A 27791-nucleotide genomic window follows, 5' to 3' on the forward strand; every position below is an offset into this window, starting at 1 on the left:
CTCTTAGGACCTTTTACAGCTTAGGACCCAGATACTTAATGCTATTTTTTCTCCTATCCCAACTTTCCTGTATACAGAGGTAATCTTCTGAGGCCCTCGCCATAAAAGGTTACCTGTATGGTGACTAGAGTGCCTTGTACATTACACGTCTCTGCAAGAACTGCCTACCATTGCTATTAGCCCTTTGATATCAAGATTTATTCCAATTCTTCCAGAATTTAACATCTATTTGTATAGCTTGTATATTAAATTATTTTGGGTTCTCTGGGTTGCTTTTGTGAGCTGCCCTAGAAGCTTCATATCCCCCTTGAAAAAAAGGGAGGGAGAGAGGAAGGAAGTTTACTCAGTGCTGGAAAGATTGAGCACAAGTGGCAAGCACAAAATATTTTGTTCAATACTTATGCTTTAAGAAAATCCTCAGTATCTCTTACCTTACTCCATTCAATCCTTCTGTATATTTTCATAATAAAGAAGATTGCCTTTCACTTCATCCTATTTAACAAAGTTCTCCTTTCCCTATCCTTCTTCCCACATTAGGAACCACACAACTTTGGGACCATTGCAATGCAGAATATTTTAATCTATCATTGTAAAGCTTACACTGAGGGAAAAAGAGGAGACCAGGCAGCTGCAGAAAAGCATTTCCAGTGGATGAGCAGTTACACACGACAGCTAGAAGAGCCTCCAAGCAAGAAAGCCAGCAGAGACCAAGAGGCCACAACGCTACATACTCTGAAAGGGCATAAACAAATAAGCATAAATGCAATTGTTCCAAAGCCAAACAACATCAAGAGTTAACAAGCTTAGTTCTTCCTGTCACAGGTCTTATATTTGGTTTCACTTGACTTTATCATTCAATGGGTAACTTAATGAGATGGGCATTACACAAGGGTTTAGATAATCCACACTTCAGTTATTGTTTAAAACCAAGTAATTCCCAGAGCAGCCTATAGCATAAAAACCTTTCAAATATATTAACAGTTATATTAAAATAAGCAATTTTAAATAAAACCAATTATAATCAAATGCAGTCTCCCCTTAATACCTTTATCCGCTTTCTCAAGTCTTTGTCTCCACCGTTTGAAGTAACAAAATAAAATGAATACATATATAAAAAGATCTCATGACCTATATCTCCTTCCCCAATCAGATCCTTCCAGGTATGTTGGAATACAGCTCACTTCAGCCTCAGCCTGTGCAGCCATGGAGGCTAGAGATGATGAGAATTGTAGTTCTTCAGTCCAGAACAAATATGTCTGTGTATTCAAAGGGCACTAGAAAGTGGTTTCACCAGAACCATGCTCAAGAGTGCATTGTCAATAATCCCTAAAGTAAATTCTGCACTCTTTCTACCCTGATTCTCTTCTATTCTCCTGTGGTTTTAAGCACTATATTTCACTGAGGCTATGGACTGCCAGCTTTTACACTGATGAGATCCCAATGGTATCCCACAAACAGTGCAATTTGGGGATGGAAGTGTATTTTACCGTATCAATTGAGCATTTTGAATAATGAAACTCCTAACTGATGCTACCCAGCAATGAAAACTTAGGGGTTACATATATTCAGGCATAGTTTGAGCTTTATTTCATATATTCCAGTTGGCAGAAAAGGTAATTGGGCCAGTGTATGTCATACTAGTCTCTTGCTGCAGTTGTTCTATCACCAATTACATGCACATCTGAGAATGTGAATCTATGCAATTCTCAATGAGCTTTTAATCATTAATATTTCAGAGATTGATGCTTGGCTAATGGAACAGTGGAAAGAAATCAGGCCAGACAAGTGTAGGTACACTTTTCTTGAAGAACGTGCTGTACTTCTAATGGAGCAGCTGCAGCCAGATGCAGCAATGCAACAACTCAAGCATTTAAGCAGTGGCAGATTTTCGCATCAACACCCTGATTGAATTCAGATAATCTTTTTAAACTACCATCCCAAAAGGTAGTATAAAGCCAAGCTTACTTACTGTAGGAAGCTAGTCACTTGTGGAGAATGCCTCCAACGGTGGTACACAGAAATCTGCAGGTTGGGATGAGCTTTACATTCTTTCAGAACTATCCTGACGCTGTAAGAATAATTTGAAGAGAAAGCTCAGCTTGCTGGCTAATAAAGAAGAATGCTTCATACAACCAAACAATAGCTTTGCTACCACAAGGGGCAGGCACTGATCAATGCTAGAAAATTGCTGGCTCAGCTGGTGTTCCTCTTGCCTACAAAACAAGCCACACTCATATGCCAGGGGAGGTGAAAACAGGACAGAGGAAGCCAATCAGAGGATGCTGGGACTGGGCCTTTTCTGACTGATGGACAACCTACAGCCACCTCATTTATCTCCATATCAACTTTACCAAAACCTGCTTGCTCACATTCTCACAGCACATTAGCTCTCTGTTCTGAGGAAGATTCCATCTTGCTCTCTCTCAAGCAGGCTGCCATCTTCCCTTTTTCCATTGTTCTTCCCCAGCCAAAGCAAAAGGCCAAGAGGAACAACTCCACAGCAACTTCTCCTCTTACTTCCCAGGCCCTCAGCCACAATTTCACATCTCCTTGAAGCCCGTTTTTCATTTCCCTATCTTGATTTTAGCACTGATAATTAAAAGCTCACACGCAGCACTAAAATATAATGTGCTTGGTTCAGTTTTGCCTTAATAGATTTATGAACCCATCCAGACTGGCACATAAGCCATGGCTTCCTCAACAAATCATTAAACCACTGGTGATGGAGGAGATAGCTGCAAAAGAAAGGTTCAGAATTGTTGAGAAATTGCCAATAACTTTTTCTTACTCTTTGAAGTCGTAAGAAGTTTTGAATTGAGATGGGAAAGAGAAATATAAGTAGCTGCAGAAGTTGAGAGAGAACAAAAGGCTGAAATGCCAATGGAATTTGAAGTATTTAAAGAACTTTAAATATACGATGTACGATCTAGAAATTTCTAGATAATTTCTAGATAGTATATAACTGGAAAGTGAGACCATTTTAAAGAAAAGCAAGATGTAAGGATGATAGGTCAGAAAATGTTAAGGTATGTAAATATAACTTTATTTAAGATTTATCCATCTTATAAATATGTTTGAAAGATTAATTCTCATGTCTTGGGAAGAAAGACAATATTACTCATAGAATCATAGAATTAGAGGGGATCTTAGAGGTCATCTAGTTCAACCTCCTGCTCAATGCAGAATCCACTAGAACAGTGTTTCTCAACTTCAGTAGCTTTAAGATACATGCACTTCAACTCCCAGAATTCCCCAGCCAGAATTTTGGGAGTTGAAGTCCACACATCTTAAAGTTGCTGAGGTTGAGAATCACTGCACTAGAACATCACTGACAGATAACCATCCAGCCTCTGTTTGACCATCCCTAGCAAAAGCAAACACCCCGGTGGCAGCCTGCTCCACAGGCTGACAGCTCATACAGTCAGAAAATTGCAGGTTCAGGAACAGCTGGGATGTTAATCACATACTCGTTAAATTTATTGGAGAGCAAGAGAAACTGGTTCATTCCTAGCCGCCGGACATCAAACCTGCAGAGGGTCCTTAACTCTTGATGAATCTGCTCTTCAGTTACCCCAGGCCACCCCTTCACAGTAGCTACTAGGAGAGGGGGACGTCGTGTAGGGTCATCCACACCAGAAAAATTCTGAGAAAGTAACAAAGCAAAGTTTTCAGTTACTAAGAGCACCAGAAAGATGTTCCAGACTATTCATTTAAGCATTATGACATTTTATACAAAACAGATATACACTGTATGGTGATGTGAACTGAGATGTAATGTAAATGTTTTTTAAAAAAAAAGCTATGATAGTATCCCTTAAATGCTGTCTTGCTTATTAAATGTACTAATAATATCTTGAGGGCAACATCCAGTCCAGTGCCCTTTCCTGATCTAAAGGAAATGTTGGCCAACACTCACATGGAAAGCAAGCAGAAAATCCCAGAGGTACAGGTTAGAATAGGATGTTAAAAAAAAAAAAACATCCTGGAAGAAGGTAATAGTGAGCCATTTCTACTGATACTTGTGATGCAATACCTAACAGAGCCTGGGAACACAGGAGGCATCAAGGCAATGAAGGGAGGAAGCAGAGCCATTAGAGAAGAGATTCTGGAATCCAGGGGAAGGGGAGAAGTATAAGAAATGGACTCAAAGTAACTGGCTTGCTTATTTGTTTATTTATTATACTTATATGGCTGCCCATCTTAAGAGACACAACTCTGGGCAGTTCACAACAACCATAAAAATAAATAAATAAAAACAATAAAAGCATGAGGAAAAACTCGGCACTTCTGGCATTCTCCTACAATACTACTCGGTATTACGCTAGGTATAAGTTGATCTGGAGAATTACTTTGGCAAGCTTTCAAGATCCTGTTACATTACCCTACTAGCAGTAAAGATCTTTCCAGAAATCCATGTAGTTCTTGTTTTCTAAGCTTGGCAGCTTTACAGGGCTTGACAATACTACTGTAAAAAATAATATTGCATGGCCTGATTCAGAAAATCACCAGGAACTCAGTATGACACAAAGGTATCATATAATCACAGATTGTAACGGTTGGAAGAGACTTGGAGGTAATCAAGTCCATCTCCCTGCCCAGGGCAAGACTCTACTACTATAGCAGAATCTTTACTCTTTTCAATAATGCTTTACATGGTTGAGTATCCTGGGTTTGATATTCAGGGCAGGTTAAAAGACACCTGTGGACTATAGTTCTGCAAATTAGAAATGTAAATTGGAAACAATTAAATATATTAAAAATCAGTGCTCTTGGAGTATAGTTCACTATATGGCTATAATGTGAATTTTTAAAGGAAATTTGCTTAAAGAGATATACAGCCAACTAATTTCATGAGTCTGTAACTAAGGATGGCAATGCAGCATCAGTATATTTCCCATTGAACTCAAGGGGTCATTTGATTCCCTCCATTTTTAAATAAGTTAAACAATGGCATTGGCTAAAATATTTAAATATTGAGGCCTCAAAGCAAAGCAGGAGTTTCCTACTGTCACCATCCTCTTTTCCTTATCATGTCTTTTCTCTGGGGAAAAAGGGAACGGTACATTGCTGCATGCTGAACTTCTGTCCAGCCACATTAAAAACTCAAAAACAAAGAGGGAGTGGAAGAAAACAAACAAAACAGCTGGGACACCCGTGGGGGGAGGGGGAATAAAAAGTCAAAGAAAGTAGCAAGAGTGTCAAAGAAACTGCATACTGTTCAGATACCCATACTCAGAGAGAGCAGAATGCTGTCAACATTTGGGAATTAATGATGTCCCCAAACTTCATGATAGCCTATTTTAGGTGGGACCCTGGAAACAAGTTTACTCAAAAGACCCTGGAAACCCCCACTTAATCCAATATGCTCAAGTTAAGCCTGTTTTTCTATGCATAAGAACTAGGGCAAAAAGTATATACTTAGTCAAGCATTGCAAACTAGGACGTGGTCAACTGGCTTTATTATTGTGCTGATGATGACTGTCAGTCAGAAAGACTGGACGTTTGCTTTCTTCCTATGATATGAAGAACACGTGCACTGCCTGTAACAGTATCGTTAATAAATGGTCTTGTTTTGCCTCCTTGCCTACATGGGAGAGAGAGTTCCTTAATTTCACAACTCCTCTCACAGCAGTTACAAGCTCTGTAAGGCAAAAGGCAGATCTCTCTGGCTGCAGCTATCACGTCTCTCCATTACGCTTCCAACAAAAGAAGGGGAGCGGGGAGAGGAATCTGGTGTAAGCAATTGGGGTGTGAGGAAGTAACTGTTGTAGTGCCTCTTTTTTTGCAAATTCTACCCCCAGACATCCCACCTTTCACTGGGCAGCTATCACAAGCATCTCATCAATGGAACAGCGTGGCTGAGAAAACTCCTGCCCCCAAACTCCTTCTCTTCTAGGCCCACTTCATGGACCAATCCCTTAGGATTTGAGCAGAAGAGGGATGAACAGCCTTTTGCAGCCTGGGGTGGAGCATAACTCAGCCTTTGTGCTCTGACTGAAGACTCACAGAGGGCATTGCTTGTGACTTTATGGCATCATCTGGGCATCAAAACTAAAATTCAGGGACTTTTGGTTCTTACTTTTTTGAAGATTTTGAGATGGCTTGAAGGGGCAAAGTGTGTGATACCAACCAATCTCATTTGGGCATGGGAGGTGGGAGAATTTAAGGAATACAATTACTGCCCTAATTTTTTGCAAGATTTAAGACATCCATAACAAGCCCCCCTCCCCAACAAAACAGGGTTCAAACATTTTGGCCCTGTCCACTCCAAGGGAAACCTGGAGTCACAAATGGGGAGCTGCCCATCCCAACCTGCTACCTCATCTCTCCTCACCACTGGCTGCTGGAATCCTTCTGTATGTCATACTCACAATTTTCTGAACCCTGGCTCGAATCAAGTTCACCTGATTCACATATGCAGCTAATACATCAAGGTACTGGGAAAAAGTGGGTTCTGCTGTTTGATCACTAAATGAAAGGAAAAACGGTTTTTAATAGTTTAACAAAGTTGCATTGGAGGCGGATATCATGATAGCAGTGTATAAATGCCAATTCCCATGTAATGCTTTTTGTCGGGCTTAAAATGCTTATTCTTTGCAAAAAAGAGGAAAGTATAATGCAGACATTTTGCATCTTGAAGCCAAATAATCATCATGTAAAATACTCCAGTAGGCCTTCCTCAGTTTCATTTTTCTCCATAACCTGCATACTCTTTTTTATAAAACTTTATTAAATTTCAGTAAAAGATAAAGTATTAAAAGAAGAAAAAAGAGTTGAGAAGAAAATATCAGAAAGAAAGCAAAATTAAGAGTGCAGAAAAGAGAAAGGGAAAGACTAGAAAAAGAATAGCTTCTGACTTTCATTGGTACAGATACAAACATAAGATACATTAATTTGAAATGGAAGGCCATACTTGTCAATGGTTTGCTTATGTTCAGTTGACGAAGATTTAAATTGGATAAGAAGAATTATGATTCTATGAATGAGAAAACTGATTTTGAATTGGATTTCTGTACTAATGACAAGCATGTTATAACCTGCATACTTTTTGAACACATCTATCACGACGAAGCTTAACTCCTCTTTTCCAAACTAAAAGCCTCCAACATTATAAGCTTTCTCTTACAGAAAAATTGCTCCAGTTCCTCAATAACATCAGTTGCTTTATTCGTGTGCCTTTTCCAAATCTACAAACCTACTAATTCTACCAGAAATGTACGTATTATTTCATGTGTAGTATAGATACGGAGAATTTTATCTCAGTCTCTAAGATGTGAAATCTGCCTTTATCCACCGCAACCAAACATGCTGATTCAACAAGCAATCCAGAAGAATTCCATGGCTGTCTCCTGACTAGTTACCATTCATTCAGATCCCAGAAGGGGTATATGATGTTAGGATTTTTATCTCCTGCCATAAAAGACATCACTTTATACTTCTTTCGGTGAAGGACGTGGCGTTTGGAGTTCTTTGTGATTTTTGTTTGTTTTAACCACCCTAAGAAATTTGGTGGGGTTAGCAAACTTAATTACCTCACTGCTAACTCTAACTTCCAGAATATTTATCATGAAACTCCTCAACAACTTGAAATAGTATTTCAGTAAAAATTAATTACTGCCATTCACACCTATAGTGGAAAATTCAAACTATTACTTACCCAATATTTCTGCAGAGGAGCAAGTGAGCTATTTTAAGAAGAACTAGAAGAAAGAATATGTGTCACTTGTTAGTTACTATTAGTTGGTAGGACTGGAAAAATAAATGTGAAAACTGTTAAGAGAAGAGGGAATCCCACAACGACCTTCTCTTACTTTAATTCATACAAGGCATTAAGAGCTTTGGAACAGCTCTGGGTCTTTGGGAGAACTACAGGTTTTGCTGGAGACAGGTGGAGGTGACAAGTGTTTGTCCATTCAGTCACTCGGACTTGAGTCTATCTTGATGGCTAACTAACTAGCCCTTCAAGTATTTCTGCATTTGCCCAATCACAAAAGCTAAAGTAGTAAGACCATATGACTGGTTCCTTAGCTAAGAATTTACAACCAATCCCAAAAGGACTGAAGTGTGTACTCTTGTAGGACACACTAATATTACTATTTGCTTTGCTTTAAAAAAACAGTAATGAAAGAGAGAGAATTATACAGGTAGTCCTCACTTAACAACCATTCGTTCAGCAACCATTCAAAGTTATGATGACACTGAACAAATGGTAGTTATGACCGGTCCTCAAAGTTACCACCGTTGCAGGGCCCCAGCAGACACATTATCAAAATTCGGGCCCTTGGCAGCCTGCCTGCATTAATGACTGCAGCGTGAGCATCAGCTCCTCCCACCTGCCTATCTCCTCCCATCTCTGCCCTTTTGGCTGCCCTGCACCCTGCTACAGCCTACCTCTGCCACCCCCCGCTGCCCCCAGCTGACTTTCACCGTCTTCTTCCTCCCACTGCTAACAGGGCACATAGAGCATCACAAAGGGTCAGCAGCTACCTCAGCCAGGTGTGCCTCATCAGCAGCGGGAGGAAAAAGACAGCAAGTCAGCTGGGGGTGGTGGTGGCAGGGGTAGATGGCCAAAAGTGCAGAGATGCGGGGGAGATAGGCAGGTGGGGGGAGTTGAATCAAAGGCAAGCGCAGCATGGCAGAAGAAGTGTGAGGCCTTGCCTAAGGACAGTGCGGTCCTCGCCTAACAACCACAACTGGAACTACTGGAACTGCCATTGCTAAGCAGTGTGATGTTTCACCTAACAACCACTTCACTTAGTGATGGAAATTCTGGTCCCAATTAGGATCATTAAGCAAGGATTACTTGTAAATGGAAATCTGGAAATTTCCAGTGAAGATTCACTTTTCGGAGGGAAATCATACAAATCTATTTTTAAAATGTCTTATCCTTGGAACTTCACTAGCAACAAATGAAATTTTACAGATTTTAAATAATACTCATGAGCTGATGAAGGTCAGGATCCAGACATCCTTCCCATATAAACCTACATGTTAATATAGCCATACATCCTACATAAAGGCAAAATTGAAAGCTCTGACTATGCTGAAGTTTTCCTTTCTACAACAGAAAATAGGACGGAAGCTACTTGGTTGTGTCTGAACAAGTGGACAGCATAGCTCAGCCCAGCTCATCAGCTGGACAAGTATCATTAATCTGAGCCTAAAGCAGGGATTAATAATTTTTATCTTTAACTGTTATACTAGATGCCACCACTGAGCAGATGAAATTGTCATCAATGGAACTATTACAGTTTCCCAAAGAATGGCTGATATCATCTGGATGGATTGAACTGGACATAGAAATTATTAATGCATTAGATGGACTGTTGCAGGAATGGGTAAATCTATTGCCCTTCAGATTTTGCAGAACTACAAGACCCAGCAATCCCAGCCAACAACAGCTAATGATGCAGAAGACTGTAGTTCAGTAACATCTCCTGGCACCCTTTAATTGGGATTCTGGTACAATTTACCGGAATGCCTAATGTGGATGATCCCTGCACTCACTGCTTGTACAGGGGATTGCACTCAGTGCCTTAAATGGTCCTGTCCAGTCCTGTTCTATAAACCGTAAAGCAACCAGTTTTCCATCCCCTGAATAGTCCATACACAGAATTTGACAAAGCCTAAAAAAAAGAAATATTTTAGCTTCTTAAAGGTACATCACATACCTGATCCACAGAGGAATGCATCATAGGCTGCCTCATGAGGACAATTATTTGTAGCTGAAAGATTTCAAATGCACAGAAAAAGTAAAGCTTGCCAGATAGTCCACTGAAGCTTTATTACATGAACAGTCTGGAGTTTTCTTTTTAACATTTTTATTGCTATTCTCATCCTACTTTTAAAAATCACAAAGAATGTTAGTCTATACAAGGATTTCATTACAACCTAAAATTAGAATCCAAGATCACATCCTCCCTTAACAGTCTGGTTTGTTACTTAGTAATCGGACCAAGGGAGAGCTCCTTGAGAAAGCAAGTAATATTCCAGATTCCAGAGGAAGAAATGGAGGACTGAAGATGACTCCGCGAACAGTGGGGCCGAGGACCATGGCGGAATGAAGAGCTGACAAGTAGACCAGCTTTTCAAAATTTCTCCGGACAAGGAGAGGACTTGAGATCGCCACAAGTACTCCAGACAGCTGCTCCTCATGAGGAGACCACAAGACAGGAGTCTCTGGTGGGTTTAGAGCTCTGTGAGACCAGGGGATAGCCATCTTTTTGCTCAAACCGCTGTTGGCGCCTTTGAAAGGAGACTAAGTTCGCACACCTTCTTTTCTAATCACTTTCACAAATAGCTCGTTAACTGCTTTTCGGCTATTAGGAACCTTTGGATCAACAAGTTTGACAGCACCAGGTGAGTTTGCTTCAATCCTTAGCAAAAGAAAGTTTTAAACTACAAGCTGAAGAACATAAAACAAAAACAAAAACTTTTTTTGGAATAAACAGCAGAAGAGTTATTTGAACCTTGATTTTAGAAAGTTTCAAATGGACTACGGGTCCAGATAAATTTGAAGTAAGATTTTGGAATTAATTATAAAGAATCCTTCCTGTGGGAAAATGATTTTATTTCGATTTTTTAAAAAACAACAACATAAGATTTAAAAAATTGGACACTAGATGGAAGTAAAGTTTACAATTAAAGGAGAACACAAACTCAACTTATAATTACAGAATGAAGCAAAATATTCTAACACTGGACATATTGAAGGATATTTTTGAAAAATGGACTCAGAAATTAATATTAATAGGGTCAACAGAGACATCTGCTGACAAGATGTTATGGAAGAGGAACATGGTTTACCTGACAAGATCAAGACTGAGTTGAAAGTGGATTTACAAATGACAGGCTACAAGAATGACATGGAAAAAGATGCTACACTGGACATACAAAAGAAACTGGATGATGTTTTAATAATAAAAAGGGATATACAAACAATAAACCAAGAAAGTGACCAGGATAATTTTCCTACATTGAATTTACAAAAGAGGCTTGTTAAAATTTTAAAGAATCTTGTGAGAAGGGACAAAGAAACAATGAAAAGAAATCAAGTTCTACGACTTTATTTGACTGGACTAAAGATTAAGATTGTTAGAAGTAAAAGGAAGGAATACAAAGTTGATTTGATCAAGATTAAAATACATTGTTATTTCTGTTAACCCTTAATGGACTTTTGCTGACACCAGGACTGAAATGACGATGCTTTATCGATTTGTTTATAGATAAGAGAAGGGATATGGGAAGAAGAGATCATTTGTTGTAAAATTATTTATACTTGTTGTCATGAAGGTGGGAAGTCACTTCTTTATATATTTCTTTTCTTTTCTTTACTATATTTTTACTTTTCTCTTTTTTCTTTTCTGTACCTTCTACTCTTACTTTTTATTCTTCTATTTTTTTGTTAGTTTGTATTAGTTTTTACTGTTGTAATTATAATCTTTAATAAAATTACTATTAAAAAAAGAGAAAGCAGGTAATATTCCCACTCTACCAAGCTGACCTTGCTTCTATACATTACAGCCCTTTGTAGGCTGCCAAGGATAGATAAGGAGTAAGACAGCAACAGAACAAGTAACCCTGTAAAGGCCAGGAGTGTAGCTGACACTCCCTTTCACAGCATACCTGAGTGCATCCTGCAATGAAGCCAAGGAATAGTGTGCCAGCATTCAAAGTTATGCAGATTAATGTGATCTTTTCTTCTAGCTTATGAAAAGTGTCAGTTAACTCTTCAGGACTTCAAACTGAGCAAAGGATATCCTTTAGACTTACCAGTGATAACGGCTAAGAGTTTCATTCCATAATCAGACGTACCGTATCTGAGGCAATCACTTGAGTGAAGGATCTCCGGAGAAAGCTGGTCTGTTGGACTCAGAACACTGTTAAGAGGCAGAAATTATTTTTTTTAGTTCCTGCATGTTTCTTTCTATGACAGTACTGATAATCTTCATTGTCTGGCCCTCCATGAAAAGATTGGGCTGATTTTTCTACAAACTGAAGTGAGGGAAGGCAAGTTGAATGAGTGAAATTATAGTATATATGTATCCATTCTGCTAATGTATTATTATAGGGGAACAGAATCAGGCCCAAAGGTATTTCCCCCACCCCCAACTATCAGTGGTTGGGACAAAATTGGAAGTTGGGCCTTGGGGAAGGACATCTCTCTCCCACTGAAATTTCTGTTGCTGAAATAGCAACTTTCTTTTCTTTGCATGGGGGGTAGTGGTGTACTCCTTCCTTCCCTCCCTCTCTCCTCCTCCACATCCACTCATATAGCTCCTTTGAAGCAGAGATATTGAGTGGGACTAGAGTTTCTAGGATAGGCCTCCAGAGGTCAGATATAAAGTCCTTGGTGTCACTACTTTATTGTCTCCTGTAATTTGTCAACCACACCATTTATGTAAACTTCCTATTGTCAGAAAGCATCCATATGTCAGTCCTACAGGGTAGACCAGAACAAGAAACAGATGCTATGTAGGCATAAAACTACTTTTATTAAAATTGGCTACAGCAGCAGAATCTTGCAAGTCTGAACATGCTTCCCCTCCTCCCTCTTTTATCTATTGTGTGAATTTGGGGGGAGGGGTGCCTGCCTGAGATATTTTTGGCCCCTCCCTTCTCATCTGGGCTTCTGCAATATTTATCTCCACATTGTCTTGGTAATGGATCTTCCCTCATTCTCTCAGGGTCACCCTCTTGACTCTCTACAGTAAGGCAGATTTATGACCATAACATCAACAAATTCTACAGATGGATTGACCATGTGCTCAGCCTTAATGTTATCCTAAAATCTGCTGCTCAAGAGGATTACTTTACTGAGAATGACAGGACTCTTAGGCAAAGCATTGGTTGTTTTTTCCCTTTCAAATGTCAAGCTGAGCAAAGTGCCATCTGGCCACATCTGAATGACTGAAACACTGAGGACAGAGGACAGAAATAAAACACCATTTGATTCCTGGGAGCTCTCAGTGGAATAACCATTCAGTGAAATGAAGTGATTGTTAAGATTACTACTAATCACATAGTGATAAAACCAGGAGAGAGTTCGAGAAAAGAGGCAAGTGGCTGACCTGCACAGCACTTCATACACCCCCAAAAGATTAGAAACTTGAGGAAATTGAAATTCCTGTGTTGAAGGAAAAAAAAAAGAAACAAAAAGCTTTCAGGTGCCATGATATGAGTCAGCTGGCAAGTCATAAAAAGGAGAGTGAATATGGAAAGCCAGACAGAGGGCGTGAACCACACACGGTTTCTGAATTTTCTTATAACACCGGCTGTCCTCTGGGTCTTCCACTCTCACCTTTATTCTCCTATGAGGAAAATGAGATTACTACCCATTTTACTATCAAATGTTCTATAAACACAAGGTCCTTGAATGAGCTCGGAATTTACATGCACCAGAACTAATCAAGGGTACTTATTTAACATATTTTTATACTGGTTCCTCTGCAAATGCATCTCATCTTCATCAGCTACCCTTCCCAAAAATTAGAAGCCTGGAGAAATAGGATCTTATGCTGAAACTCAAGAAAGGAAGCTCCACTCCTGTTCTTGCAATCAGGATAAGTATTAACAATGATCATAGCAGCCTGCACTGCTAAGACCAGCGTGTGGAACTTACAAAGCCACCCTCAAACTGGGACATCAGTGCTGTCACCTCCGAGCAAGGCCAATTTTTTATTTGTTCAATCATGTCTGATTCTCGGAGACTTCCTGGATAAGTCCCTGGAGTTTTCTTGGCAAGGTTTTTCAGAAGTGGTTTGCCCTTGCCTCCTTCCTAGGGCTGAGAGAAAGTGACTGGCCCAGGTCACCCAGCTGGTTTTGTCCCTAAGGTGGGACTAGAACTCACGGTCTCCCGGTTTCTAGCCTGATGCCTTAACCACTGCACCAGACTGGGCCTCAGGGCCAATTATTACCTGCTTCCAATTCATATTTTTTTTTAGTTCAAAAGGAAAAGTTTCTATTCACTCAGTCCTACAGTACACAAGTTTTAATAAATGCAGTACCCAAGTTCCCCAGGAACCTATCGACACTTTCCTGCAGTTTGTGAAGCACTGGGCTCATAAGCCTAGGACTCCTGATTGAATGGACAAAGACCTGGTAAGTCTCCTCATCCCTGACTTTTACTGAGTTCTGTGATCACTGCTCCTCTAAGAAGAAATGTTGAACAATGAAAAAGAAACAAAATGGAGTAAGCTGCTCTTGATCATTATAAAAAGGGGAAAATGTCTGTATGCTCATTTATCTGAATAAATTAAAATATTTAATTTGAGAGAAAATCTAATATGAAAGTGCCAGAACTTGCTCTATTTAGTCCAGTAGTCCAGAACCATTCACTTTTCACAGGCATTGGCTCTCTACTGTCGCATGCAAATGTGTTTTTCAGCCACTAACTGAGATCCTTCAGCTATTTAATCTGGGACATTAAGCATGCTTTTAAAAATTGGGAGAACTGAACTACAGGCCCTCACTTTGAGAGGAAGAGAAGAATAGATGAAAACAAGCTGGAACATTTTTAATTGTGGCAGAGAATTAAAATTACCTTCCACGTGGCTTTGGCGATGTTCTTTGTATCCATAAGAACAGGAAACAGGAAGTGGATGTTACTTTTAAATTCTTCATAGTTTTCTGAAAATTGCAAGTAGAAGGGAAAAGGAGGGGCAACAAAATAATGCTTGCTTGTTAATTTATTAAGCTAGTGCCATCAGATTTGCAAGAGACCAAAACTGTATCAGTTCTTCTGTAGTAGCAAATATCAAGAGATACTGCTGAAAGAGGAATATGACAGACCCTGTATGACTGGTATTTGAAAAGGCATTACCAGGAAGGGGTTTATAGAATTTCTCATGTAGATGCAGAAGATCCATCAGCATATTGTGTCCCACCAGCGGCTACAGAGAAGGGGAAGAAAAAACAAAACGAAACTCTGTAAGATTGTCTCTGTAAGATCACTATAGTTCTGCACTGGTCCTTTAAAAACACTAAGTGCAATTTGCTTGCAAATTACTAGGGCTATGCAATGCAGAGGGCAATCTTCCAAACCCAGGAACAGACTGATTGCTTATGTGTGATCAAATTGGTATCACCTTTTAGAACTGTTTTTCTAAAAGCGAAAAAGCAGTAATTCAAATGCAATGGGATATACATTTGTAAGCAAACCTCTCTCTCTGCCTTGGAATACCTGAGAAAATTTGTAAGAGACATCCCATGTAAAATCCTGCTGGGTGCAAGAAGCTTCTAGTTTAGTTTTCCTTCTGCCAGCAATTTTGGCCTTGGAATATACATTTCAAATCGAGTAGGCTTCAGTCTTAAGCCTCACAGAGCTATATAATTATATATTGGGAAATGCATCCAAATCAACTCCATCACAGCCGACAGATCTACTAGTATGCTAGATACATATTTGGAGCCCATATATACTTATTATAAATGAGATTTAAGGCGTAAGAATTCTTCCTCCTCTAGACCAGTCAATTAGGAAAAAAAGTATTTATAGGTTGTCCTAGCTTGCCAGCTGCCTTCTTCAGCAACCATTCAAAGTTATGACAGTGCTAAAAAAATAACTGTGCGACCAATCCTCGCATTTACAACCATTGCAGCATCCCATGGTAACATGATCGCCCTTCAGGCGCTTCGCAACTGGTGTACATTTATGACTGTCATAGCATCCCTTAATCATGTTACCGCCATTCAAGTTCGTGTATTTTTGCTTGTGACAAGCAGTTAATACAGAATGTGGAAGTAAAATCCTAAGTAGCCCCAGGATTGCATTCAGCCCAAGAATGCCAAACTGTTGAAATAACTGTAAAAGTTGCTACCAAATTGTAATTTTTAATTTGATGGAAGGGAAAATTATTCTATAAGTAACAGATGTATATGCATACAAAATTTAAATTAATTTTAAATGTAAGTAAGATGAACTTTTACTTTTGTCCAGCCTTCGTATGGCCCTTGGTATACTACTTAAAAGTCAATTGTGGAAGACTAGTGCACTCCTGTTGTAGTTACACAAAATGGCAATAGCTCTGGACATCATGGAAACACTATCACTAAAGTGTAGAGTATTTAACAAAATATTCAAACTGAATTAATTTTCACAGTCAGAACATGGAATCCAGTGATTTAACAACAAGGATTCCAGATTATTCTAAATTGTGTAGAATGTATGTGTCCCACAAATGTGAATGTAGTTCATGTTTTATAGCTCAGGTTTATATCATGAATGAACATTTTAACAGAAATCTGGGCTTTACCTTCTTAGCTCTAACAAGTGTCTGGAAAAGATTGGTGAAACCCCTTGCCGAGAAAAGAATTTGCTGTCTTTGACATGAATCAAAAGAAGTGTTTTCTAGTACCCAGCGGTGCTGTGGATTCATCTTTTTCACCATCACCTAAGAGATCAGAACAGAAGCTATGAGTAACTCATTCTCTTTTGTTATATCTGCCTTGGTAAATATTTAATGGGTATATTCAGCCCTTACAACACATTTGCCTGTTATGCACATTCAAACTGATGGTGTTTGGTACATTTATTATACAGTACTCAACATACTCAGAATATTCGCACTCCACTGTGATTGCAGAAAAAGCTAGGCCATAAACCATTGATTTAAGGGGTGGGGAAGATTTTTCACTCTAGACATAAGCATTTTCTGTTTCAACTACGTAAGTTTTTCCCCTTGCCACAGCTACATGTATTTCCTTTGGGCAAAATGTAAATAAAAATAAAAGGATCAGTTTTCTAAAGAAGAATACAACTCTATTTAACAAAGTATACATGAGAATGATATCTAAGGGCTCTATTTAGTATTGTATTAATAAAAATTGAGAGCCAGTTAGTTGTAGTGGTTAAGGCATCAGGCTAGAAACTGGGAGACTGTGAGTTCTAGTCCCGCCTTAGGCACAAAACCAGCTGGGTGACCTGGGCCAGTCACTTTCTCTCAGCCCTAGGAAGGAGGCAGTGGCAAACCACTTCAAAACTGACTAGTCCAGGCAGTTTCCAAGCATCAGACACAACTGAACAGATTAAATAAACAAACAAACAAATAAGCAAATAAAAATTATAGCACACAAATACTTAGTCCTTTTTAAAAATTTTATTAAAACTCTCAATAAACACAGTATCAGAACATATGTAGATGAACTCCATAGCTTCCACTGAATGAGAAGTATTTAAACTAAGAGAATCTAAGAGAAGAAATATCTCTTGCACACTTTTTTGTTGGAAAGTTTTACTAAATAAGTTAATAATGATGGGCTAAATCTAACAACCACTTACAAGATTCAGCCAACATGATTTGTGGTATCCATGATAAACTAGTATGGTAGAAAAGAATAAGCATTCAGAGACAACTCCCCATTTAATCTTGGTTCAAGCTTGTATTCCTTTCCTTAAAATATAGCTTCACTCTTATTATTAATAATCATCCCAGTTCCTTGGGCCATGATCTAATATTAATATTTTAAATCAGAAGTCACAAAGTAATTCACCTTATTATTGTTGTCTATTCAGTGAAAACAATACTTCTACGCCAAATTTGATTACTTTCTACTCTTCTTCTATTCTTCTTTTTCTATTCTACTTACCTGTTTTCATTTCATGCTAGCTGGTTTCATGGCTTTATCACTCCTATCAAGTTCTATCTGACTAATGCCATGGCTCCCCAAGATTCTTTATGAAGTTATACTGCATGTCTTCCCTTAAGACAATCACTATTTTTATTATTATATATTTCAAATAGTTGATTATTTCTTATTAAACATTTGCAGTATTTTCACTTAACTTCCATAATCACATATTCACTTAACATTCCATTATAACGTATGGTATTTAAAAAAATTCCTAACACAGTTTCTAGAAGTATTCATAAGCAACCATAACAATTTGGCAAGATCTAAATGTAGCTCCATGTATGCCCATGTCTTTAATATAGCATAAGCAGCTAACAGAGAGACACAGAAGTTATTTGCGTGATTTGCAAGGCTATAAATCTCATCACAAAGCCAATTTTGTTCTGTGCCTAGTGATCTGAAAATTCTAATCTAGTAATATAAAATTTCAGGGAATGCATTAGCATAACTACTTTTGTATAATCCTGGCTAAACGTTTGTCAGAAATATGGAAACATGTTCAATGGCAGGGACAGACTGACTTTGAGGTTCGTAATATACCAGTCTTATTTCAAGATGCTACAATATTAAACTTACTTTTTCACCTTCCAAAGGAATAGTCCAAATATTTGGAAAAGCTTGTCTTAGTATGAGCTGTATTTCAACCACTTGGAAGCCTTTAAGACAAAGTGTAAAGAGCATAATGGAAAGCTGAAGAGTACAGTTACAATATATTTTTCTGTGACTAAAGAGGTTCTGTGACTAAAGAGGTTCAGCATTGCATGAAAGCATTTAAATGAGAAATTCATAGCACTGTTGCCCAATTGAAAGGTGGGAATAAACCAAAGAAAAATGTTAGCAGAACATAAGAAACACATATAAAGAACAAAAGGAATAAATGGGATTCATACAGTTTTTCTTATCCTTCTTTCAGTATATTATATACACACACACACATACTGTGTGTGTGTGTGTGTGTGTCTCAAGAGTCTGTCTGTCTGTCTGTCTGTCTGTCTGTCTGTCTGTCTCAAGGCCCTGAACATACCTAATTCTTCTGCCTACTATTTTCCCCACAGTAACAACCCTGTGAGGTGAGATGGAATGAAAGAGAGTGACTGGCCCAAAGTCATCCAGCAGCTTTCATGCCTAAGGGAGGCCTACCACTTATCGTCTCCTGGTTTCTTGGCCAGCACCTTAACCACTACACCAAACTGCCTCCAGTAGACAAATATACACTTTCAAAACAATACCCCCCCATAAAACTGCATCATTTCAAAACAAAGATTGAGGGGGAATCTCCCTATCAAAAAAATTGACCCTTCTGTTGAAAGACTGCACTCAGTAAATGGAGTTGTAATCTTGCTTTATTTTTGAAATGCTGATTTTTCTAACGAAGGTAAGAAGTATTTTATTTGGTTATCATGAACTGAGTTCCTCCACCTGAAAGTTCAGAACTGGGCAAGGCTATATTATACACTCTTTACGAATTTTTTACACAGATACACAGAGACCCATATTACACACATATCAGTAGCTACAGCAACATGGAATAGAGCCTCTCATACCACACTGCCAATACACACACACACACACCCCGATGAGGGAGAGAAAGTCTGCCATGTTCATTAGGGCAACACCACCCACCCCGGCCTGGAGAAAGAAAGAGATTTGTTGTTTTGAAGACAAATGGAGCAAAATATCAGAGAAGTCATTGAATCCAGGCTGGGAAAGAGCGATTTTGCCATCTCCCCACACCCTGTTTTAAGTCTGGAACCCAAAGAAAATGGGAAGTCTAGATAAAAGGGGATTCTATTTCTGTAGAAATAGTTAATACGTTTTAGCCAGGAATCCCTACTAGGTTCTTGGTTTGTGTTTCTGTGTTGTATTAATGTTTAAACATTCTTTATTTCTCAGTGCAACTTAAAGTAACTCCTGCATTTATGCATTCTGAAGGCATATCCAAAATATATTCTTATTTTCTTTAGACCAACAGTTCTCAAAGTGTGGTCTGAGGACCGCTGGCGTTCCCTGAGACCCTTTCAGGGGGTCTGCAAAGACAAGTAAGTAAATACTTTAAAATTTCTCAGGTTTAATTTCTAATACAGTGAATATTGATAGATATAACCCATATAAACCAAACGTATTTGGGATCCTCAATCACTTTTAAGAATGCAAGGGGGTCCTGAGGCCAAAATGTTTGAGAACCGCTGCTCTAGACTATCCTCAGGAACTGTAATATTCTCTTTGCTTACGGTAGACGAGCATCAACTTGTGGTCTACCCAGAACACTGCATTTTCTTTAGGGATCTTTTTTGTTTTGTTCCCCCAAATTACCAGCTGTTTTTTAAAATTATTTAACTTTAAATTAGTTTTACATTTTATTTTTCCTTATTTTAAAAAAATAAAGATTGATTTTCTTTTTCTCTTATGGTCTAACTCATGGGGGACAGGATTGAATCCTTTAGCCCCACATTTGCATGCTATATGGCCAAAAGTGGCATTACAGATATAAGTTAAACTTTTTCATTTTTATCTTTTAATTGCCAGAAAGACCTCTCTCTCTTACAGTCCAGGGTTAGGGGAAGAAGCCAGGTGAGGCAGCTCCTGGAATACAGGTGGTGGCAGCAGAACTATAAAGATGCTACCCCCAAACAAGAGGCAGAGCCAAGGTGTGAAAGAGTTTCTGGAAGAGGCTGTTTGTGACGTCCAGCCTTCCATTCTATTGGCTCAGCTGTCTGCTACGGTATATAAAAAACTGTTTAAAAACATTAATTTGATTTGGGGGATGGTTATGAGAAGATTGTCATCTTTGCAAGGCATACCATAAGTCAAGTCAACCTGCAAAATTCTTTATTTCATACATTGTTCAAATGATTCAAAACTATAATTATCCCTTTTAAGGTTAATACTACTCCCTAAAACCAAGAACAATATAAAAAGATTTTCAAGGGATCAATAAACAGGAATTTAAAAGATGAAAGAATCTTAAAAGTATTAATTCATACCATACATATCATGCAGAACCATAGAATCTTCCTCTTCTGCTGAGCACATCCAGCAAGTTACTTCATCAATCACTTTTTTCACCTTGTCCTTATCAAAACTACTGGAGTAAGCAGAGTAAGACAGTTGAATGATACTCTTCTCCAACTCAGCCTTTCCAGTATCTTCAGGTTCTCACCAGAAAACTAACTCTATTTATGAAAAATAAGGAATGCAGCAAAGGACATGTACTGCAGATGTGAAAGAACAGATGCTGTGAGTTAGAGTTAAAAAAAGGATAAGAGCTCACAAGACTAGAAAAGTAAAATGGCCACAGACATGTGAGTAGGAACACAGACAAAATGTAGGAAGAAAGGAGGACAATTAGAGGAAAGTTATGAGGAGAGGGTGCCTGAAATTAAGGTCATGGCTCTTTTATCTCTTAGGGAATTGCTTCTTAATCTATTCTAAAGCCCACTGATAATTCTATCAAAGAACTTGAGTCTCACCACAATATAAACAAAACCCTTCCAAGAAGGGTATCTATATGTTTATAGGCCTCCTGTTGTTATGTTAACCATTCGGACTTTAAAGACTTTAAATGACTTAATCTGAGTCCCACTTAGACTACTTCTGAATCTCAGTTGTTGTAGAGCACCACTGGTTGAGAGCCACTGTTCTAAGAACAGAAATCTGTCACTCTGATTATTTAAGTGCATAAAGAAACACAGGGGGGAAAAAAACAACATTAGTATAGAAGCAATAGTGTGGAAGTTTACCTTCGGACCATCCAATCACCAGATAACAGATGCTGAAGTTTCTTCTCTTGTGTTTCATTCATATATGGGATTCCATCTTTAAGAAACTAAAGGCAAATAGATAGCATTACATAGCATGGAATTCAGGCATCAAGATATTTTTTTCCTAACTTAGGAGAAAATCATGTACTAGGGGTAAGTAAAAAAAAAGGTAAAGGTTCTTTCAAGGTGAACTTGGCTTCTAGTAACTGCATGGGCATATTCATATATTAAATCATAACATATTCATAAAAATTTCAAGTTTTATTTTTAAAAAGCTAAAAAATGAAACTATTTATCAACTGCTTCTACTCAGTTGATAAGCACAGCTCATCTTATCCTGCGGTCAAGTAATTTGATAAGCTCTAGAGTCTTGCAAGCCATTGATTGACAAGAAATATGGAGGAAGGAACCATTTTCTCCCCTGGATCACAACAGCAGAGAATTGTATACATTCCAGTCAAAAAGGCCGGTCTAAATTACTCTACTTTGACAGAGTGATAGACAACTAGAAGGCTTAGAATCCTTAAAAATCTCTTCCCCCTCATACTAACCTCTACCCTACATCCACCATGGTCTCTTTGGGGAACTGGCCAGCTACAAACCCTACAGAGGAGTCTTGATCAAATGCTGGTTCTTCTCCCTCCTGAGACAGGAGCCCTGCTCTGAAATCACAGAAAGAATGAAGCAACTCAAGGGGTCCTGGGATGCTAACAGTTATAAAAAAAAAATTCACCTTCCTATACCATTCAATTACAAATTAAATGTTTAATTTAACTAAATTAAATTTAAGTAGTAAATTTAAATAGTATTTTACTATACTGCATTTCAACAGCATTTCAAGGGCAAAATCCAAATCTACAGTAGTTCCTTTCCTACTTAAACTCTGTCTACTCTATTAAATAACATACCTTATTATAGTCAAAGCCATAATGAGACAGGAATTGAACGCTAGAGGCTTGGAAGGAAAACTCGGAATCCATTTGGCCAAACGTGGCGGGGAACAGGAAGAAGTTATATGAATGTGTGACATACCTATAAAAATTAACCAAAACAATTAAGGCTAACTATCTGTGGCATGGTAAGGCCTGAAAGTTATAATCAGGTGAATATAAGAGATGACAATGGAACAGTTTACTTACTTGTTTGACATCCCCTTGTAAAATATGGACAAACCTAAAAGAAAGAAACACGCAGTTGCATGTGCAGCAATACTTTGATCACAGGGTCATCTTCTTTCCCGCCTAATAAAGATGCTTCATTTTAGCCTTTGACTGAAACCAGTAACAGCAGACATAAGGGGGAAAGTTAAAGCCAACTTTTGAGCACCAAATATCAACAGTAATCCCACGAACAATAGTTCCAAAGGCCACCCAGAGATCATTGCCTTCCTCCACCTTTGCAGGCTCTCCCTCACTAGGGTAGCTATCCTACTTTGGCCAGTGCACTTCCTGGCTTTACTAAAGAAACAGTACAGATGGAAGAGCTTCTCCACCTTATTTTCAGCAGAGGAGTACAAATACCTCACTGCAAATCAATGAAGCAAGACGTCCACCAACTTCTATGGGGGAGAACGCTAACTACAAAACCAGCTGCAAGTTTTATTGGCTAACAAGGCCTGCGAGTTCCCCTCCCCATCCTATGTCACTCAGTGGAGATATTGCTTCATTCTCTTATATAGGGGGGAAATTGTTTGGGGCATCTCAGTATAATTCATTGATCCTAACCTTAGAAATCTAAGATCTAATCTAAAATCTAAGAATCTAATCTTTATTAAAAATAAGTAAAAGTAAAATTGGGTAATTGAATGCTCAAGACAATTACAAGAGGCTGGTAAAGCACGTAAGGCTGATAAAACCATAAAGAGTCTCTTTATCTCCCATAAAACACTATGGGAGAGACTGGGCACAAATCTACACTGGGTGGGACCTGAGGTTAAAAGCTTGAGGTGGAATAAAAACATACCATGACCTCAGCCTGCTTCAGATACAAGGTATTAAAGACAATTTTGAGAAACAATCAAGATGTCAAGGGGAATAAAGCAAATAATCCTTCAGAAAAAAAGCATAAACTCCTGATTGTGCATTCTAGCTTAACGATTGTGTTACTTCATGATTCATTCAGTGGTTCCCAAGAAAAGCCATGCTTCTTGCAGACTTCCAACTTTTAATTGCAAACTCAGAAGGAATTAAACCTGTTTTCCTGGAGATTTCTGGGTTTCCTATTCCCTCTCTGACCTCCATCCTCCAAAGGAATCAGTTTCTTTGGGTTTACCACAAATCCAGGCAACTTATCTCTCCACTGACCTGAAGTCCTGTTATCTGCCTTTCAGAATGTTGCCTGTTTCCCCCCCCCCATTTTCTATGTTAGCTAACATCTTCAGGGTGGGATTGTGGATCAGTCCCACTTTATAAAAATCATCAGATATGTTCTATTTGGGAGCAAAAGTGTTGATTTTATGTGTGAGAGATTTGTGGATCAAGTGTCTTGGGTGAGTGTTGGGGTGCCTACATGTATACATAGGGATTGCTCATTCACTACACTCTTATATGTAGCATAATTTTCCCCTCATTTCCTTTAATAGATACATCTCAAAATACATTTGGGAAAAGAGGAAAACTACACAACATCTATTCTTTTTAAATAAAAGCAAAAAAATGTATTGAGAAATAAAGATGACCTTGAAAAGGATTTTGTTTCACATACTATAGTATTTCTAATTGTTGGTTGCCACCTTTTAAACCGGACATGAACATTCATTTAAATCTTCCACTGAAGTGGAAAACAACCACTCTCATTCAAATCCAGCTATCAATCCACCATGCCTCTGGTGTTCAGCAGGATACATCAAATATGTTGCAAAACCTAACTTTTAGAAACTAGAAAAGCTCACCAAGCTGACTCACTGTAAACCGCTGAACGCTCTGTCTGGCTTTCTGATACCACTCAGCAGGTGAATCAAAGAGACTGGGGAAAAAAAAGATATGAAGGATTTCCTTATTGTTGTTTGCCATGTTCCTAGTCTCCTATGGGGACATCACTGGAAAATACTGTATATTTATTTAAACAAACTTACCTGGGCCGTCTATCAGATGAAAAAGCTGAATGCAAACCTGTGAATTCCATATCAAGGCCTGCAAAAGACAGACAGAATATGTACCTTCCACTATTATTACAGGATAGAATACAAAGCTTTATTTAATTGATGTATCTCAATCTTACATATATAACTTTTTATGCTATCTGCACTAATTCATATTGTATTTGTTAATGATGTTGAAAAAGTATACATGTAGTAGTAAAGGGCTCCTAAACTTCAAAATAGGGATGGATGGATTTCTTCATGATCTATTGTGCAAGATGCTTACAGCTGCAATCCTGAAGTTTCTGAGGTCATAAGATTCTTTAGCTTTCCCCTTTTCAGTAACTTCTGCATCAGCTTTGTGGCTATGAAATCCAAGTGAGGTTGAAACAGAGGTGCTGAGGGGTTGTGAAAAGCCAAAGGATTATCCACTACTATACCAGCCTTCTACCTTGCTCCAAACTATGAAAAAATTTAGATCTGATTTTTTAAAAATCAGAGAGATGTAAACATTTAGGATTGTTCTATAAAGTGATTTCAGTTATACATATTTTAATAAACCACACAGGTTTTCTGTCCAATTCCTTGATCTCCACAAAGTAAACCATCATTTGCAGTATCTTCTGACTTATCATACTGTAATGCACTTCATACAGAGACTCCTCAATGTGCTTCATACTTTTTTCTATCAGTTCTAGCAAAATTCCTGCATTCACACTTGCTAGTGCTAAGTACTGATACTATGCCATTATGGCATAATCTATAGCAGCATTTCTCAGCCAGGGTTCCGTGGAGCCCTAGGGTTCCACAAGAGGTCACTAGGGGTTCCCTGGGAGATCACAATTTATTTATAAAATTATTTAAATTCAGGCAACTTCACATTAAAGAGGTAAGTTTCAGTCTTAATTTTTAGTTTAACAGTTATGCACTGTTAATGCATATATACCAGCCTACACAGGAAATGAATATAATAATTTTGTAACTTCTGGCCTATATTTGAGCATGAATGTGCAGGGGTTCCCCGAGGCCTGAAAAATATTTCAAGGGTTTCTCCGGGGTCAAAAGGTTGAGAAAGGCTGATCTATAGTAACATAGATATACTAGATACTTATTTACATACAACTCATCTTGGTAAAATTGTTTACTTACTATATTTTATTATACACATACACATCCTCTCATTATATCCTTCTTACAGCCACCTTGGAAAGTAGGTTGAGATCATGATTGTGGTCTGTGTCACCCAGGGCAAACATGGATTCTGCACCCCCCCATTCAGTATACAAATACTATTTTGTCATTTTGACACCCCCCCAGCACAGCACCAGGGGCACATGGCCTGCTTGCCTCCCCTAGTTGTGGCCCTGGTTGTGGTCACATATACTAAGCCATGGTTTGTTCCATCAGCTATTAAACAAGCCACAGTTATATGATTTACATAACCTTGGTGTACAAATTATACTAGCTGGGTTCACACAGAGTGTTTTATTTTTATTTCATATACAGTCTTTTGGCTCCATAAACCCAGCCAATGAGTCATTTAAAGGGCCGAGTAGGAATCCAGTCAGTGTTCCTGTTCCCCAACTAAGTAGAACCTGGTAAGCCGGCAAAATACGAGGCAGCTTCCTCGGGATCAGTAGCAGTTTTCTACGTTTAAAACATCTTCCAAAGTTTAAAGAGGAATGCACCATTCGTAGAGCAGCTGAGATCAAAGTTAGCACGAATAGGGGTGGGCTTGTGTGGACAACAGGGCTCCCCATTTTCGTTGTTAATCCAAATAGATGGGGAAGGACGCCCTCTATTTCTAGGGTGCCTTCCGTAAGCAACCCTCTGCCTCACAGCCATCACCCTGCCTCACCAACAAAGTCGCAGCCCAGTAAGAGCTCCTGTAAACGAGGCATTTTTTCTTGAAACTGCACGGCCCCCACATCCATCCCGCCCTTTCTGCGTTCTCTCCGCGTCAGCGGCCAACTCCCACTTTCGCGGCTCCGGGAGAAAAAGGAGGCGCAGCCACCTTCCCGCTTGCTCCTTGGAGGCTCGAGGGGGCGGAACCTGCCCGACTTGTTGCTCCGCCCTTCCCCGACATTTTAAAAGGCTTGCCCGCGCAACCGGAGTTCTCCCATCGCCAAAAGCGATGGGCTGAATGTGGTTGTTAGTGCTTCTTATTAGCCGCCTAACAAACCAGCCTTTGGGGAAGGATTAGGTGTCTACTCTCCGTCAATTATACAGGGGACTGAAGAACCTAGCTTTTTATATTTGAACAAACGTTTTATCGCCTAAAGTTCCGATCGGATGACTATTTACATATTAACTTGATTATATAAACTGGTAGGGATATTTTTTGCTCCTTTAGGCATTCTGAGTTCAGTAGCGTTTAAGTATATAATAAGACTAAGTTAAATAATTTATTAAATTTATATGCTGCCCAATTCCCAGTGACTGGGCGGTTAATATATGAGACCTCTATATCCTTGCGGGGGGGGGTTTCCCTCTTGCATGTAATGTGTAATAGACATCCATTTGGGGTTTAAATGGTACTGTAAGGTGGTGCTTCAATTAAGGGTTGCATGCATTTACTGAGGGTAAAAACTGCACCACCTTGACTTAATATAGTGTCTTGCTAAGTAAATTGTGTCCACACTGTCACTGAGAATGGGGTATGCTCATATGTATTTTCTCATTTTTAGAATTATCATGAAGCCCTCTCAAATGTTATCTCCTGAGCAGGACAGAAGCCATGGTAAAGTGGTGAACAACCTATGCAAATAGCTGTGAGGTTTTTTTCCTGAAGAGCAAGAGAAAAATAGTTTGATGCTGTGGTATAATACAAATAAAATCCCCTTCCTTTATGCTGAATCTCTCTTATCCTTTGTTTACAAGGGGGATTTGTGCTAGAAAAGTGACAAAAGATACTGCAGAGCAAGTGCATTGATAGTCCTAACCAAGTTTCTACTACAGAGATCAAACCTATTGAGTAAGCAGCTTTCAGAGTCAGCACAAGTATGTCAAGACTCTACTAAAATCTAATTAATTCTATGAGGCTCAAGGTGCAGGATGGGTTTTGGAACACCAGCTTCCAACATTTTCCTTTATGTAGACCGTATCTTAAACACTTTTGTGGAACACTAAAAAGAGCTATTTTAAACATTGTCAAAATTAATCTGATGTATATCTATTTGTAACAAAACAACTGTCTCTACCATTTTTTTCCTCTTACAATGATCTTGTAGGAAAAAAGACAGGGTACAATTGCAAGTGCAGCTGGGACCTTTAAAAAAAATCACAAAAGCTTTCCTCTATTGCATCATTTTGGGGAATGA

At 38.7% G+C, this 27791-nt stretch overlaps 1 protein-coding gene across 1 annotated transcript; it reads right to left on the reverse strand.

Annotated features, from left to right (window-relative positions):
* Positions 1-567: 567 nt before the first annotated feature.
* On the reverse strand, positions 568-26487 carry PNLDC1 (PARN like ribonuclease domain containing exonuclease 1). The gene is made up of 19 exons (XM_063307867.1): positions 26330-26487; positions 24466-24523; positions 24283-24356; positions 22532-22565; positions 22301-22424; positions 21372-21457; positions 20616-20716; positions 18208-18287; positions 16254-16391; positions 14822-14891; positions 14543-14628; positions 13071-13126; positions 11815-11879; positions 9672-9725; positions 7658-7700; positions 6372-6468; positions 3468-3643; positions 1970-2068; positions 568-732 (listed from the first exon to the last, which is right to left on the reverse strand). The coding sequence occupies exons 1-19, from the start codon at positions 26403-26405 to the stop codon at positions 660-662; spliced, it is 1590 nt and encodes a 529-aa protein (XP_063163937.1). The 5' UTR covers positions 26406-26487; the 3' UTR covers positions 568-659.
* Positions 26488-27791: the final 1304 nt, after the last annotated feature.

This window comes from Candoia aspera, chromosome 1, assembly GCF_035149785.1.
Source record: "Candoia aspera isolate rCanAsp1 chromosome 1, rCanAsp1.hap2, whole genome shotgun sequence".
Taxonomy (NCBI): domain Eukaryota; kingdom Metazoa; phylum Chordata; class Lepidosauria; order Squamata; family Boidae; genus Candoia; species Candoia aspera.

Bases quoted from the DNA above. Each gene is read 5' to 3' on its own strand.
- PNLDC1 (XM_063307867.1), bottom strand. From the start codon at position 26,405: ATGGATGTGGGGGCCGTGCAGTTTCAAGAAAAAATGCCTCGTTTACAG. The intron at 16,392-18,207 runs GTAAGTTTAATA...CTGATCTCTTAG, and splicing joins TTCCTTTGGAAGGTGAAAAA to GTGATGGTGAAAAAGATGAA. The intron at 14,892-16,253 runs GTAAAGCCCAGA...CCTTCTCTGTAG, and splicing joins CACTTGTTAGAGCTAAGAAG to CCGCTGGTGGGACACAATAT.